Source organism: Etheostoma spectabile, chromosome 23 (assembly GCF_008692095.1).
Source record: "Etheostoma spectabile isolate EspeVRDwgs_2016 chromosome 23, UIUC_Espe_1.0, whole genome shotgun sequence".
Lineage (NCBI taxonomy): Eukaryota > Metazoa > Chordata > Actinopteri > Perciformes > Percidae > Etheostoma > Etheostoma spectabile.
In genome coordinates this window covers 22,223,217-22,239,096 of record NC_045755.1, presented here as the reverse complement: position 1 = coordinate 22,239,096, position 15,880 = coordinate 22,223,217, and the positions used below count along the sequence as shown (strand labels likewise).

Genomic DNA, 15,880 nt, shown 5'->3' with positions numbered 1-15,880 from the left:
CTAGTCTAAAAATTGTATCGAAACTTGTGCTTTAAAAAAAAAAAATGTGAAAACTGAGAATCAAATCGTGATCTTAGAATCGAAAATGTAGTTTCATGATTTGGAGAATCATGACACCCCTAGTTATTTTTTTATAAGTCAAAAATAGCACTTTACAAAACAATTAAACAGACATTTCAACAATTTTTTGTACTCAAAGTTTGGGGTCTCTTGAGATAGATTTCTTTCTTTTTAAATAATTAAAATCAAAGCAGCAGATGGCGAGGTATTCAGTGGTTTCCAGACTTTCCCCCCCCCCCATCTGAAAGGGTATGATAACCATGACCAAAGTCATACATTCTGTCATTGTGTTACTTATGATGGAATTATAGCGAGAGAAAAAAGTTATTCCTGTTTTTGCTGGGTACCCTCTCTAGGACCCCTTGGGGTCCTTGACCCCACTTTTGCAACCATTGTTCCAACCTCCCTTAATGCAACCAGAAAAAAGTTTGCTTCTGGAAGCTGCTCACACAATTATTTTATAGAAATTTGCAATTGCTGTTGTTAGGACTATGAAAAAGCATCTAGAGTCCCTTAGCAGCCAGTTTAGGAAAGGCTCCCCTTGCTTTAATTGTTGATTCTTAAGTGTTACACACTTACTGCAGACACACAGTCCAATTTGTCTCATTTCTACTCAGTGCATTCCACTAGTACTAGGATCAAGTTCATGCTGTCCCACTAATGTCGCCAATAGTAGCAGATTGCTTGTGACTGTGTGATAGTGTACATGTACAGTGGGGGAAATAAGTATTTGACCCCTTGCTGATTTTGCAGGTTTGCCCACTTACAAAGAATGCAACGATCTATAATTTTAATCATATGTACATTCTAACAGTGAAAGACAGAATCCCAAAGAAAATTCCAGAAAATCACATCATATGAATTTATAAAAATTGATAATCATCTGATGAGGAAAAACAAGTGTATGACCCTCTACCAAACAGCAAGTATTCTGGCTCCTACAAGCCAGTTAGTCTTTCTTTAAGACACAGCCCCAATCCCAACCAATTATCTACATCAAATACACCTGCCTCACCTCGTTACCTGTATAAAAGACACCTGTCAACACCCAAACAACCAGCATCCAACATCACACCATGGGCAAGACCAAAGAGCTTTCTACGGACATCAGGGACAAGATTGTAGATCTGCACAAGGCTGGGATGGCCTACAAGAGAATCGGAAAGCAACTTGGAGAGAAAAGTCGGTGCAGTTATCAGGAAATGGAAGAAGCACCACACCACCGCCAACCTCCCTCGGTCTGGGCCTCCACACAAGATCTCGCCTCGTGGGGTGTCCCTGATCATGCGAACGGTGAGGAATCATCCCAAAACCACAAGGGGGGAACTGATGAATCAACTGAAGGCAGCTGGGACCACAGTTACAAAAGAAACGATTGGTAACACACTACGCCGTCATGGATTGAAATCTTGCAGCGCACGCAAGGTCCCCCTGCTCAAGAAGAAACATGTACAGGCCTGCATGAAGTTCGCCATTCACCACCTGGACGACTCAGAAGAGGCCTGGAAGAAGGTGATGTGGTCAGATGAGACCAAAATAGAACTTTTTGGCCTCAACTCAACTCGTCGTGTTTGGAGGGCAAAGAACACCGAGTACAACCCAAAGAACACCATCCCCACCGTCAAGCATGGTGGTGGCAACATCATGCTTTGGGGGTGCTTTTCAGCCAAGGGGACGGGACAACTCCATCGTATTGAGGGGAGGATGGACGGGGCCATGTATCGTGGAATTCTGGACCAACATCTCCTTTCCTCAGGGAGAGAGCTGAAGATGGGTCGAGGATGGGTGTTTCAGCACGACAACGACCCTAAGCACACCGCCAAAGCAACAAAAGTGTGGCTGAAGAAGCACATCAAGGTTCTGGAGTGGCCTAGCCAGTCTCCAGACCTGAATCCAATTGAAAATCTTTGGAGGGAGCTTAAAATTCGAGTTGCCAGGCGACAACCTCGAAACCTGAATGATTTGGAGGCTGTCTGCAGGGAGGAGTGGCCAACATCCCTGCCGAAATGTGCACAAACCTTGTCACCAACTATAAAAACCGTTTGACATCTGTGCTGGCCAATAATGGCTTTTCTACAAAATATTAACATGCTGTTTGTCCAGGGGGGTCAAATACTTGTTTTTCCTCATCAGATGGTTATCAATTTTAATATATTCATATGATGTGCTTTTCTGGAATTTTCTTTGGGATTCTGTCTTTCACTGTTAGAATGTACATATGATTAAAATTATAGATCGTTGCATTCTTTGTAGGTGGGCAAACCTGCAAAATCAGCAAGGGGTCAAATACTTAGTTCCCCCAATGTATACACCACCTTTTTTCCCTAGCTGACAACACCATCTGCTCTTATGAAACTGCTTTTTGAAGATGCCCAGCTGGGAGTGCTAGACTGCACTTTGGAGGCAAAGAGTTTTTTCAGCTGAGACGCTGCTGCATTTGTAGCATTGCGTAAATATGCGGTGCTCCCATTGCAAAGAATTTTGTAAGATACGCTGGCCTCTGGTAGTGTTATGTGCTTTTGTTGACACACATCGCAGGTATTGTGCCCTCAGTACACTGTGGCCGGTTTAGTTAATCTAGAGATAACATTCATAATTTTAAAATTCAGTCAGTTTCTCGATTAAGCATTAGTGTGTCCATGTAAGGCTGATGGTATGACATCACCAAAACTGTGCAAACCCGTCATTTGACTTCATGTTTACAGCTCTTGCTTCACTTGTGATAATTCTGTGTGAACAAGACACAGACCAGAATTAAAAGACAATGAGGGCGCTTTTATGTATCTATAAGAATGTTTGCGTTTTCTGAGACACAATGTATCTAACCCTCATACAACAATGACTGTAAAACCTGGTCTCTTGTAGCGCCACCTGTCGACGACCCATTAGAGGAGCTGCCGGTCGCCCAGTGAAGTCTAGTGATCTGTGGAATGATGAAAACTGCCTCTTCTCTCCAAAAAACACCAAGACAACCAACTCTTCCTCCTCCTACACAGAGAGCTGCACTGTGAACAGAGTCAGCAGCCTGCCCACTTCCTTTACCTCCAGCTCCTCCTCCAGGCTTCTGTCTGGAGCTCCCCCGGCAGGTCCAACCAAGGCAGCGCCCCGCAGCGTGTCCCTGTGGAAAAAGCTGTTCCTGCTGGCCGTCGTGGCTGTTTTCCTGTTCTTGGTTTACCAAGCCATGGAGACCAACGGCATCAACCCTTTTGAAACCCAAGACATAGTGACCAGTGACAGTGCAGTGTAGCTAGCACAGGAAAGGCCTGAGGGGGAAAAAGAAATTGACCTACTTCTATTTTTTTCAAGTGTGAATCTGCATTGTAGCCATTTTATCCATGACCAATGTGAAATTACTTAGTATCTTCGCCCTTTTTTCCCTCAAGATTTTGTCTTTTCTTTTTTGCTTTTATTTCTAAATCAATTTACAGTGAATCCCTTAAGAGAAGCGATGTAGCCCTTTCATTGACACTTCAAGGATGTCCATATCATGTTGTGAAAGGACAGTACCTCCTGTGCTGTTGTGCTGTTTTGATCCATTCTTGATCTTTGACTAATAGTCAGTGAGGTTATGACAAAGCCAGCCACACAGTAGCTTTTTTAGAAATATGTGGACTCGCCGTGTGTGTGTGTGTGTGTGTGTGTGTGTGTGTGTGTGTGTGTGTGTGTGTGTGTGTGTGTGTGTGTGTGTGTGTGTGTGTGTGTGTGTGTGTGTGTGTGTGTGTGTGTGTGTGTGGTGTTGTGTGTGTGTGTGTGTGTGTGGTGTGTGTGTGTGTGTGTGGTGTTTCTTTTCACGCTTTGCCTCACTGTCTGACTCTGTTAGTCATTAACAGCCTTGAAGATGGGGCTTGAATCTGTATTTTGTTTTGAACCCTACTTAACTATCTTTGTTAATGAGACAGGGAGGCTTATTATAATCCAAATACTTCTAAATCTTTTTAAATGCTACACCAATATTTTCTTAATGTTTTCTTGTAATAAATTGAATGTCCCTGTTTATTCTTCTTAATTATGTATTCACTGTCACAAATATTGAAAATCCACTCAATAAACTAAAATGTTGTTACTTCCTGTAAGAGCATTTTATTCATGGGGCTGTTATATGTGTATATAAAAAAAGTTTGGGCTGTCAAAATTAACCCAATAAGTTAATGTAAATTCCTTTTAATATATTTATTAGGATTATTTTGGGCCATTTTAGGCCTTTATTGGGAGAGAGAGAGAGGATGACATGCAGCAAAGGCCCGCAGGTTGGGAGCAAGCCCGCAGCTGCAGCAGTAAGGACTAAGCCTCTGTGCATGTTCTACCAGGTGGGCTACTCAGGCAGAAAATGAAATTGTGATTAATTGCGAGTAACCTCTAGACATTCATGCGATTAATTGCGATATATTTAAATGAATTGAAAGCCTTAACAAAAAAAAAAAGATGTCAAGGTAACAAAACAAACAAAAAAAATGTATTGAGACAATTTAACTGAATTTCTGGTGCAGTTCACAATATTACTGGTTGGAGCTTTCTCGAGAACCGCTCATACCAACAACTTCCAGTGTTTAAAACTGTTTATTCACACAGAAGTATCAGAAGTATAGAACTGTTATTCACACACAGAAGTATAAAACTGTTATTCACACAGAAGTATAAAACTGTTATTCACACACAGAAGTATAAAACTGTTATTCACACAGAAGTATAAAACTGTTATTCACACACAGAAGTATAAAACTGTTATTCACACAGCAGTAAGTTGAAGGACAGTACACATATTGGGTACGTCGTTCATTTTGGACATAGCCGCTGACTTCAAGGCCTCCATGTCTATTTCGATATGACATTGCTACTGGGACATCTTTGTTATGGTTCTTTTGCGCATGCATCATGTTTAATGTTTAATATTAAACATGTCACATGTCCATATTGCACCAGCACTCAACACTGCACGTCAGCAATACTCACGCCAAGTTTCAAGTAAATGTAAATGGACTGTCTTTATAGAGCGCTTTTCTTGCCTTAACAACTACTCAAAGTGCTTTTACATAGTAAAACTCAGGGTTCAGTGTCTTGCCCAAGGACACTTCAACATGGCAGGGCCAGGGATAAAACCACAAACCTCCCAATTGGCAGGCAACCGCTCTACCACTGTGCCACAGCAGTAGAGTAGATGAATGACCGACGTTTCTTGTTTTATAGTTAGATTTTGCCTCTCCTTCCAACTTCCAATTTGAATTTGTCATACTTTTGATTTTTTATTTGAAATGAGAAATTGAAGTCATGTTTATTTTGGGGGTCTGGACAAAACAAGGATAAATGTGAGAGAGGTCAAGATATTAAAAAAAAATTAAGAAGGAATACTTTTATTTTCTTATCTGTGCTACTTTTCTTTGAAATACTGGATACTTTTACCTTTCCAGGCTTCCGAAATAGAAGAAAATATGAATTGGTTGACCGCTCACAACTCGTAATTACACTAAGACTTTGTGATTCCTCAGATAAAAAAAATATATATATATATATATATATATATATATATATAATAAGAGGCATTGCAGGACTCCATTATGTAACTTTTAGGGGTGCAATGGATCATAAAACTGGATTATAAAAACGGTTTGGATCGGGTCACGGTTTTGAGCCAGGGATTGGATACATTTTTGGATCAGCACAAAAAAATCTGGACAAAAGTTTTTTGTTTTTTTTAGTTTTCCATTTATTTCTAAATAACTGTCATGACTAGCCCTGACTGCCTCTATCAACTGCTTTTAACATTCTACGTTCATGTGATCATACAACTGATTTTAAAGTGGCTATTTGTAACTTTTGGTTTGTGTTGAGCGGTAGTGTTTAACCACACCTGCTGTCGTAAAGACCTTTTCTGTACCGTGCTGCATTACCCAGGTTGTATAGTTGCAATGAATGTTTTGCCAGACAGAAAATTCATTTACAATAAGAGAATACGTTGCATTTCATACAGGCATACATGTGTCTATTGGGACGACAACTCTTCTTCTCCTCTCTTCTACATTCAGTGTTTCTACTCTAAACTGGATTGCACAGCGTCACCTAGCGCTAAGGTTGAAACACCACAGGGAGTCTGTACAAATGTGTGTACAATGGGTACAGCAGGGGGCTCGGGACACATCCTTGGATGGCTCCTTTGTTAATGGTGAGGAGGAATAAGGTGTGGCTGAGGTCTGCCAATCAGGAAGATGAAGATCCAGCTGAACAGGGTGGAATTAGGTGGAAGGGGGTATATGTCCAGAAGTCCATCAGTCTGACCATTTTCAAACAGTCTTCCTTTATAAATACCAGTTTATTTGTGGGAAATGGCGTGTGCATGTTTTTGGTGCGTATGCATTGTTCCATACATCTGGTTCTTGGGGCCTTGTTTATGAACGCGCCGTCGCCATCATCTGTGCTTCTTTCTAAGCAAACTGTGGCATTTCTAAAAAACAACTTGATGGGAGAATGTGAGGTCCTCCACGGAAACTCTGACCCAGGCGTACACACGGAAACACGTGAATTGAGAAACAACGACGCCAACGGCTGATATATGAAATGCGAGAAATTATATGGAACTGAGACCATTGGGTAAAATAAATGGAAATATTCCCTTCATTAATAATGTGAAGAATTCACAAAGCCATTCTTACAAATTAATACATAAACACCTCTTTGATTGATCTGCTTGAAAAAGAAACTAATTGAAATAAAATAGTGTCGTAAATTCAAATGAATTTATAAATAATACGATAAACAAATTCTCACATTTCATCGGTGTCTCCTGTTGAGTTACAAAAAAGTTATAAACTATGTATTATGCAGCCAGGATGGGATTAATATACATATTTCTGTGAAGAAGGCAAGATGGCAATGTGTTCCTCACCTTCCCCCTCTATTTCTCTAAAATGTAAAGAAACACAGGTCAAGTCTGGCATTTAACATATGGAAAGGGGCTTCCTGCTATGCAACAAAAGGTGGCCTACTGTCTCCTGTCCCCTGGGGTCTTGGTCTGGGCTAGGACAATACAATGTTGATTGGACTGTGTTGTGAGTACTAGGATACATTTAGGAATTGTACAGAGGCGCCTAATGTAAATACATTTATGTGGTGGTGGAATGTGTTTTGTGATAAACTGTAGACTGGTGTAAGGTTGGCTGTGTTGCTGGGAGCTTGTGGAAGCTCCAGCTGTATTAATGATGGCTGTAAATAACTCATTGGATGGATTTGATTTGTTGAACTGGGAGTGTGAATGCTCTAACAGTGTGTTTTTTAAACAGGAAAAATCGTTCATTGATGCCTAAAATAGTTTTTTTTTTTAAAAGGGAAAAAATTAAAGATTTGCTCAACTTCTGTGCTGACCACACAGAATGTTAAAACAATCTTCTTCTGAGAGTGTTGTGGCACAAAACGTGATACAAGACTAATGTTGACATTAATTTGCTCCAAAAATAGCAATTTGTTGGAAAATTTGTCAAAATTTTGAAATTTCAATTGAAAGAATCATTAGCAGCCCAACCATCTTGAGAGATTTGGGGAATTTTATAGTGGAAAATTGCAGTGGGTTTTTATTCTTTGAATATACACTACCGGTGTTGGGATTAAATATATTCATATCATGTGTGCATGAACATCATTATAATCATGTAGTGCATTATATTAATCATGTGTGTTAAATTCATTATATTTTGAGCTAAAGAGCAAAAGCATTACACATAGTCTGCTAGGTTTCAGTGTGATAGTTCATAAAGTTTACTGTGACCTTTTGATAAGTTGTTATGGTACAAGGTGTCCAACCATAGCTCTGCCGAGTGAGTCTAATTCTGAAAAGCAGGGCCAAGGGTGGTTAGGGACACGTACTGTGTTTGGGTGAAGGTCCTCTCCAGTAGAAGTCTGAGACCTGTTATCTATTTTGCAGGCCAAGCTCTGCTTGGCACTAACCTTCTGAAGACAAAACACAGCGCACAAACATGTCACGTGGTAGCAAATGAACTGCCCCTGTGCACATAAGATCATGCAGAAAGGGAAAAGAGTGAGACAAACTTAGGGAGAGCTATGGATGCATAATTCTCTTTAACCTTGTCTCTGGAATATTCCATGGTATTAAACGTTCTTTCATCCAACCTACGGACTTGAACCCTTCTTCCTGAAAGAATCTAGAAGGGCAGGATGTTGCCCCAACATTTTGGCGAGCTAGCCAGGAGGAAGAGGTTCTATTGGACAAACAACCAGAACCGGACACTCTAATCATTCACCAAGGGTGGCCACCTAAAAGGTAAGCAGAACCTGTTTATATCAAATCTGCTATATTGGAGAAAACTAAATTGAATGGGTGAGGTCCTTGGTTCTGGTTGACAATTTAGAAAAGGTATTTTGATTAATCTTGACATCAAGACATAGAGGTTGGATTCTAGGAACGTACCATATTGTGACTAATTTTGTTGTGATAATATAAAGAAAGTCAGACTCAAGGGGTAGCACTTTAAAGAAAAAGTGTGAAGGTGTAATGTTGAAGTAGACATGAAAAGCAGCACTATATTGGCTTAATTAGTGTGAAGAAGAGTCAGAGACGAAAAGTAGCGTCTCTAAAAATAGAGTCGTGAAACGTAGTGACACTGAGGTGATCATGAAGGATAGCACTAACATTGACTATTTAGTGTGAAAGGTAGTCTCAAGTTTAAAATAATTCTCTGTAAAAACTAAATAAATAAATAAATAATAATAATAATAATAATAATAATAATAATCATAAATTTGGAGTAATGGAGGCCCAAAGGGATCATATAATTACCGGTGTAGGCTGCGGGCCCTATAAACTGTGGAAAAAACAAATTGAATTAATAATGCGTGGAATGGTAGAAAAGACAGCTGAAAAAAGACCAGGAAAAGGTTAAAAAAGAAACAAAGACAGTGTTGTGGCCTCTCGTTCAGGATAACGCAGAGGACACCACAACTACATTATTGGCACATTTGTGGAAAGTCAGAAATAGATATAGACAGGAGTTAGAAGAGTATAAGAAACAATTTGACTCAAAGGCTTTGATCAAAACTCAAGAAAAGGGTAAAAGAATTAGAGGCCCAGGGTCTGAAAATTCATGAATTAGCATTAATGGGGAAAAGCGTGAGTCATCTCATGCCAGATAAAACTGAAAAAAAAAAAAACGAAGGAGTCCAGGGAGCCAAAGATCCTACGTTTCAGAACAAGACAAAATCAGAACCCAAACATGACAATCATATGTTGCTACATCCGACACTCAGACTGACGAACTAAAGGCCCCCAGACCCCCGGACTATAGCCAATAATAGATGTGACAAGCGGCACAGTTACTTTCTCCCTTGACTCAGGACACCAGACCAGACAGACAGAGCCAAGCGCGCCCCCGAGCCCCTCCCCTCTCTGCTCCTCTCCTTCTGTAGAACAGGAACGCGCACTCTCAGAGCAGCAAATGGAAAGTTATGAGAATGCTCCATTCAGTCAGAGAATGAGGCTTGAACAGCTGGAGGAATACAAGAAACAGAGTAGTTCAGGCCACAAGCAGAGAGCAGATCACTCTGGAGGAAAGGTACGAGAAAGAATTAAGGGACAGGAAAAGGAGAGAAAGGGAAAGAGATCAAAGAGACAGGAGAAGCAAAAGGTAAGACAGGTATGGGTCGCTGCAGAGATTAAGGAAAATTGGAGAGATAGCAGTGAATCAGAGGGAGAAACTGATAGCGACAGTAAAGGAAGTAGAGATGTGTGAGAGTCAGGAAGTGGAGAATACAAAGAAAAGGGGGGGAAAATTGGATAAAAAGGAAGATGATATCAGGTACAAAGAGGTACTGCCCCCTGTAGATGCAGCTACTAAGGCTGGCTTAAACACACCACATTACTACACCTGCTCACACATACGTTGAAACTCTGAACATTATCAACATGAGGTCTGCACAATAGAAAAATAAGCTATAATCGAACTTTAAGACGATGAGTCACTTTTCATGCCCCATTTATATCGAATAGCAGAGGTCATGAGGAGAATTTATCCTCTGCCCCAGTCCGCAGGAATACCTAGCTTCCCGTGGGACCCCAAAGTTGAATCTATGAATTATTTAGCTGATTGTTATGACACATGGCTGCGTCAGACAGGAAAAAAAATCCAGCGCAAAAGGGCAATACATCTGTGTGGTTCAGGAAGGCGGTGTTTGCAGGGCTGCCATCAGAGGTGTGTGTAAAATTGGAAGAAATTTAGATGATGATTGTGAAGATGCGGTGTGGCGGAAACATGTTAGACATCATTTAGATATTGCTAAACGTAAAGCTGACAAAAAGGGGAGTTAAAACACAGAGCTGCAGACACAGCTTTTGAAACTACAGTTAGCAGAAGCAAAAGCTAAACTTAACAAAAAGATGCTCAGTAACAAATGTCTGTCACAATGCCTGCTAATTCTAACCCATACCCTCCACCCCCTCCAGTCAACCCCTCCCCTTTCCCTTGTGATCCTATCCCCCAGATCCCTCCTCCCTTCCCTGCTCCTCAGCAAGCCTATCCTCCTGCTTTCCTATCTCCCCAGGGATATTTTTCCCATCCAGAGGTCAGTTCAGGGTACATACGGGGGGGCTGCAACTCGTTTCAACAGACCCCAACCACTTCGACAGAGTGGATGCTTCTTGTGCGGTGCCATGGACCACTGGAAAGTTGCCTGCCCACATGCTCAACCAAGGCAAGAGGGCAAGGCAGAGGACAACAAGGGGACACCAGGCCCAAACCCCACATTGCTCCCAGCTACGGACACCCAGGCCAGTATCCCCTGACACAGGAAGGTGACCAGGCTCCAGGATGGTATGAGGGTATGTACTGAGGGGGCCCAGGGGAAGCTACGGAGAGGGCTTTGGCAGAACCTCTCCTTGCAGTGGAAGTAGGTGGGAAGACTATCCATTTTTTAGTGGATTCAGATGCTCCTACTCCACTTTGAATGACACAAATAATGCACCTCTATCAGAACGATTTGTGACTGTTGTAGGCTTCTCTGGGAAAAGACAGAAGCTGCCTGTTCACTTCCTCTTCTGTTCCCTGAGACACCCACTCACACTGGCATCCTGTCTGCCTAACACAATGGAAACCCTGGATTTGCAGCCTCCGTCCGTATGTACCACCTGCTGACCCTCCACACCTCACCCTCCATTATGACAGAGAAAATGACCTTCTCTATTATAATGATTTTCCGATAACCTATTTGGTAAACAGTGGGATTTAAAATCCACTAGCATCTATGCAGGTCCCCAAGGTGTAGCTGCTGAGGTAGAACTCACCCCTGAAAAAATGTCCTGGTACAAAATGTCAGGTGAATCTTTTTCCCCACATTACTCTGGCAATAAACCCCAAACATCAAGCTAAGGAATTAGGCCCATGGTTAAATCTGCAGTAGCTGCTAAAAATTTTAGACGGACTCAAACTGACGTTGTTTTCTACTCACCCAGCACTGACATATACTGCATCCACATGTTCCCGCCATATGTGCATGATACTGCTTTTTTGGAGAACTGTCTCATTTCCAGGTCACATGGTAGAGAAATGACTGATCACCCTGACGCGGCTGCCCCGGTGACCTCACTTCCTGAATCCATGGATACTGGCTCCACAGATGTAGGTTGGTGCATTGTAAACCTGTCACATTTGAAATGAAAACTTTGCTACCGATCAGACAGCCTCAGTACCCCATTAAACCAGTGGCTATTGAAGGTATTTCTCACACAATACAAGGCCTATGGTGCACGACTTGAGAAAAGTAAATGCTAATCTGGGAACACCTACGTGCCCCGTTCCAAATCCCTATGTGGCCTTTACAAATTTGTTGCCTAACACAAAAATGGTTCACATGCATTGATCTGGCTAATGGTTTTTCTGTCTCCCGTTAGACCTAGAGCGTCGCGAACGGTAAACATCTGCACTGACTCAGCATATGTGGTAGGGCTTGTCACTTAAACCTCCAGCAATGGGTAAGAACAGGGTTTGTAACTGCATCAGGAGAGCCAATTAGACATGAACAGGAAATTAAACTGTTAGTGCATCGCTTACAGGAACCTGCAGGAGTGGCAGTGATTGAATGTAGGGGGCATGACAGTGGGAAGTCAGAAAGGCAGAAGGAAATAGAATGGCAGATGAAGCAGCTAAAAGGAGTGCAGGATATGATAACCGTTTATGCAGACAACTAGTGTGCAGACCAGAGAATGAAACACAACACACACCCTAAAAGAACTACGTTTGAAAGCTATCCCAGAACAGAAGACATATTGTAAAACAGAGGAGCTAGAGAGGTGGACGGAATCTGGCGCGGACCTGACGGAGAGTACTGTTACCTCTTAGCATTACCAGACAGACTTTGACTGAAACATATAGATTAGGACATGTGGGATCAAACCAGCTGGACAGAGCGCTATGTCACTGATGGCATCCACACATGAAGACATGACAAAAACTAGGTAGGAGAATGCCAGACATGCTTGCAATACAACCCAAAACCAACAGTGAAACCAGAAATGGGAGCATTCCCACTGAGGGCGCACAATGAGGGAGGTAATCATTGACTTTACTGATATGGGGACAGTTAGCAGAGGGGGCCAATACCGATTGACAGTCAATTTTTTTAGGATGGCCTGAAGCCTGGCCAGCAAAAAGGGAAGACAGCAAAACAGTGGTAAAAATGTCTAATCAACCATTACATCCCCACTCATGGTTTTTCTTCTAGGATAAGGTCTGACAACGGCTCCCACTTCAAGGATTCAGACCTACAAACTGTAGAACAAATGCTGGGCTCCAGCATAAGTTTGGTACAGTGTACCATCCACAATCACAGGGAAAAGTGGAAGAATGAACCTAAACATAAAGCAGAAACTGAGCAAATCTGCAGTGTGACTGGGATGCATCGGTTGATGCTTTTGCCTATTGCTCTAATGACAATTTGTTTTTCTGTGAACAGGTCCACTTGATTCACCCCATTTGAGCTGAAAAAGGCAGAAAATTTCCTGGTCTGGCGGCTACTGGGCCAACAGAAAGTAAAGTAGAGCTGGAAAAGGCAGAAAATTTCCTGGTCTGGCGGCTACTGGGCCAACAGAAAGTAAAGTAAAAAGATTGCCCAAAGCCTATTTTTATGATTTACAAGTATTTGTGTCCAGGTTCTCCAAACAGAAAGGTGAGAGATCCACAGCCCACACGGTCCCCCAGGCTGCCTGGGTCAGCCTCAGAGAGATAAAAAGGAAGTGGAACCAACCCAGGTGGACCGGTCCATTCGAGGTGACTGAACGCACCAGCCATGCAGTGAAACTACGCAGAAAGGGGGAAACATGGAATCATGGAGTCAGTGCACGCCAGCGGAGGAGCCAGGACGGACACTGAGGGAAGTGCAAGCCGCACTGGAAGGAGGCCACGCATCCCTTCGGACGAAGAGAAGAGCGGAAAAGAGCAAAGGGACCAGCAAAGGGGCAGAATATCCCCTCCCAAGCTCCAACTCCAGGTGATTAGTCCAATCCCTGGTTGAAGAAAGAAGTGGACACAAGGTTGACGAAGAGTGAAGGTTGAAACGCCCAGGTTAGAGGTTCTGAATCTGGTATAAAGGTATCCCAGTCAACAGTCAAGATGAATTCCATTCCCAAATGAAGCGTTTTGCATTGTTATTTGTAATATCTGTTGTAATTGTGACTGTGATTCTGATTTTGTGTAGAGAATTTCGGGATCTGTTCAGTAGGTGGTTAGTTAATGATGATCTTTTAAAAAAGATCAAAAGGGGAGTGGAAACCTTCTTAATGTATCCTGGGATGCTCTATGATGAATTCCGGGACGCTTGTCATTTTGTTCTGATCACTGATAGGTATCCAATGAAGGTGGTCCCGGTGGGACCAAAAGGGGGATTGTTGGGATTAATATATTCATATCATGTGTGCATGAACATCATATAATCATGTAGTGCATTATATTAATCATTTGTGTTAAATTCATTATATTTGAGCTAAAGAGCAAAAGCATTACACATAGTCTGCTAGGTTTCAGTGTGATAGTTCATAAGTTTACTGTGACCTTTTGATAATTGTTATGGTACAATGTGTCCAACCATAGCTCTGCCGAGTGAGTCTAATTCTGAAAAGCCCGGGCCAAGGGTGGTTAGGGACACGTACTGTGTTTGGGTGAAGGTCCTCTCCAGTAGAAGTCTGAGACCTGTTATCTATTTTGCAGGCCAAGCTCTGCTTGGCACTAACCTTCTGAAGACAAAACACAGCGCACAAACATGTCACGTGGTAGCAAATGAACTGCCCCTGTGCACATAAGATCATGCAGAAAGGGAAAAGAGTGAGACAAACTTAGGGAGAGCTATGGATGCATAATTCTCTTTAACCTTGTCTCTGGAATATTCCATGGTATTAAACGTTCTTTCATCCAACCTACGGACTTGAACCCTTCTTCCTGAAAGAATCTAGAAGGGCAGGATGTTGCCCCAACACCGGTCAAAAGTTTGGGGTCACTTCAAAATTTCCATTGCACTCCATTATAGACAGAATACCAGCTGAGATCAGTTGCATTGTTTTTTTTTTAACCAGGGCAGCAGTTTTCAGATTACATTATGTGCTTACATAATTGCAAAAGGTTCTCCAATGTTTTCTCAGTTTTTTTAAATTATGTCAGATTAGTAAACAGAATGTGCCTTTGGAACATTGGATGAATGGTTGCTGATAATGGGCAATGTAGATATTGCATTAAAGATCAGCCCCCCACTCAGATCAGCTGGTATTCTGTCTAACATCGAGTGGAATGGAAATTTGTAAGTGGCCCCATACTTTTGACCGGTAGTGTATGTATTTGTGATTGGTGATATGTACATTTTCAATGGACTGATGATTTTTGACGGATAATTTAATATTTTTAGTGTTTTGGACGGAAGTTTTTGCCTATTGTGTTTAGGATTTTGGAAAACACAGAGACCAAGGAAAACATTTCTCCCTCCGGGAGAAATTAATGGACAGATCAAAGACAAACTCATTTCACAGTTCTTTCCTCCCAGAATGAAACACTAAATGACTTTTGAAAAAGCAAAAAGTCTGTCAAAACCATTTATTCACAAGTGAAAGCAGAGAATGGTCCGCCCTAATGGCTTCAGCTGTTCAACAAATCCAGATCTAGGTGGAAAAAGTTCATTCTGGGTTCTGTTGACTACCAGCACTGCAGTGAAGGACACCCCACACAGCATGGGGCCAACAGCCCAGCAGGGGGCCAACAAAGATCTGATCAGACGCCGAAGGAGAGCATGGAGCGCCGCTGATTTCCTGCGGTGGCTCCTGACACTGCTAGCAAAGAGGAGGGAGACTGCAGTCCCTTTTCCTGATGCTGACTTTTGCTGACCAAATCATCCCTAGGTGCTGGAGTGGAGGCACACCCAGCTGTTCATCCCCATGTTTCCCCAGTTAGACCTGCGATGACATCCACACCAGGTGTCAGAAAAGTAGGGTCCCGATTCCATGATGAGTTCCACTCAGGGACACGCTAAGCATAGCGCCATCATCTTTCCGTCTGGATGTTTCTGAAACACATGATGTTTCAGAAAAGGAGGGAAAAGCAAGGTGTTGATATAAGGAGGGTGCATTCAGTCACCTTCCATCCAACCGGTAAAGAATCCGAATATCCAGCAAATCCTTTAGAAAAAGGAGGGTAAGGACTTTTTGCAACAGCGCAGCCAAGTGGGCGCACAAATGTGACATCATGAAAGCGCTGTGGTCAGCTGCAGTGACATGCTGCAGCCTAACAATGAACCAGCAACCATCTGAGATTTTGTCCCCAGAGACTTTGTTTTCCAGATTAGACGAAAG

The 15,880-nt window shown here is 42.3% G+C and overlaps 1 protein-coding gene and 1 long non-coding RNA gene across 4 annotated transcripts in view; one reads left to right on the top strand and one right to left on the bottom strand.

Annotated features, from left to right (window-relative positions):
- The window catches only part of tmpoa (thymopoietin a), a 56,313-nt gene extending 50,976 nt beyond the window's left edge, over positions 1-5,337 (top strand). For 2 of the 3 annotated variants that reach the window (XM_032504873.1, XM_032504874.1), the window contains one exon: positions 2,926-4,123. In XM_032504873.1, the coding sequence (XP_032360764.1) occupies positions 2,926-3,307 (382 nt within the window). In that variant the 3' untranslated portion in view covers positions 3,308-4,123. Of the gene's footprint in view, positions 1-2,925; positions 4,124-5,323 lie in introns of those variants that run through there. The other variant, XR_004327674.1, reaches the window with a different exon arrangement.
- On the bottom strand, positions 1,332-2,161 carry LOC116672908 (uncharacterized). The gene is made up of 2 exons (XR_004327678.1): positions 2,055-2,161; positions 1,332-2,005 (listed from the first exon to the last, which is right to left on the bottom strand). It is a non-coding gene; the product is annotated as an uncharacterized LOC116672908 (long non-coding RNA).
- Positions 5,338-15,880: the final 10,543 nt, after the last annotated feature.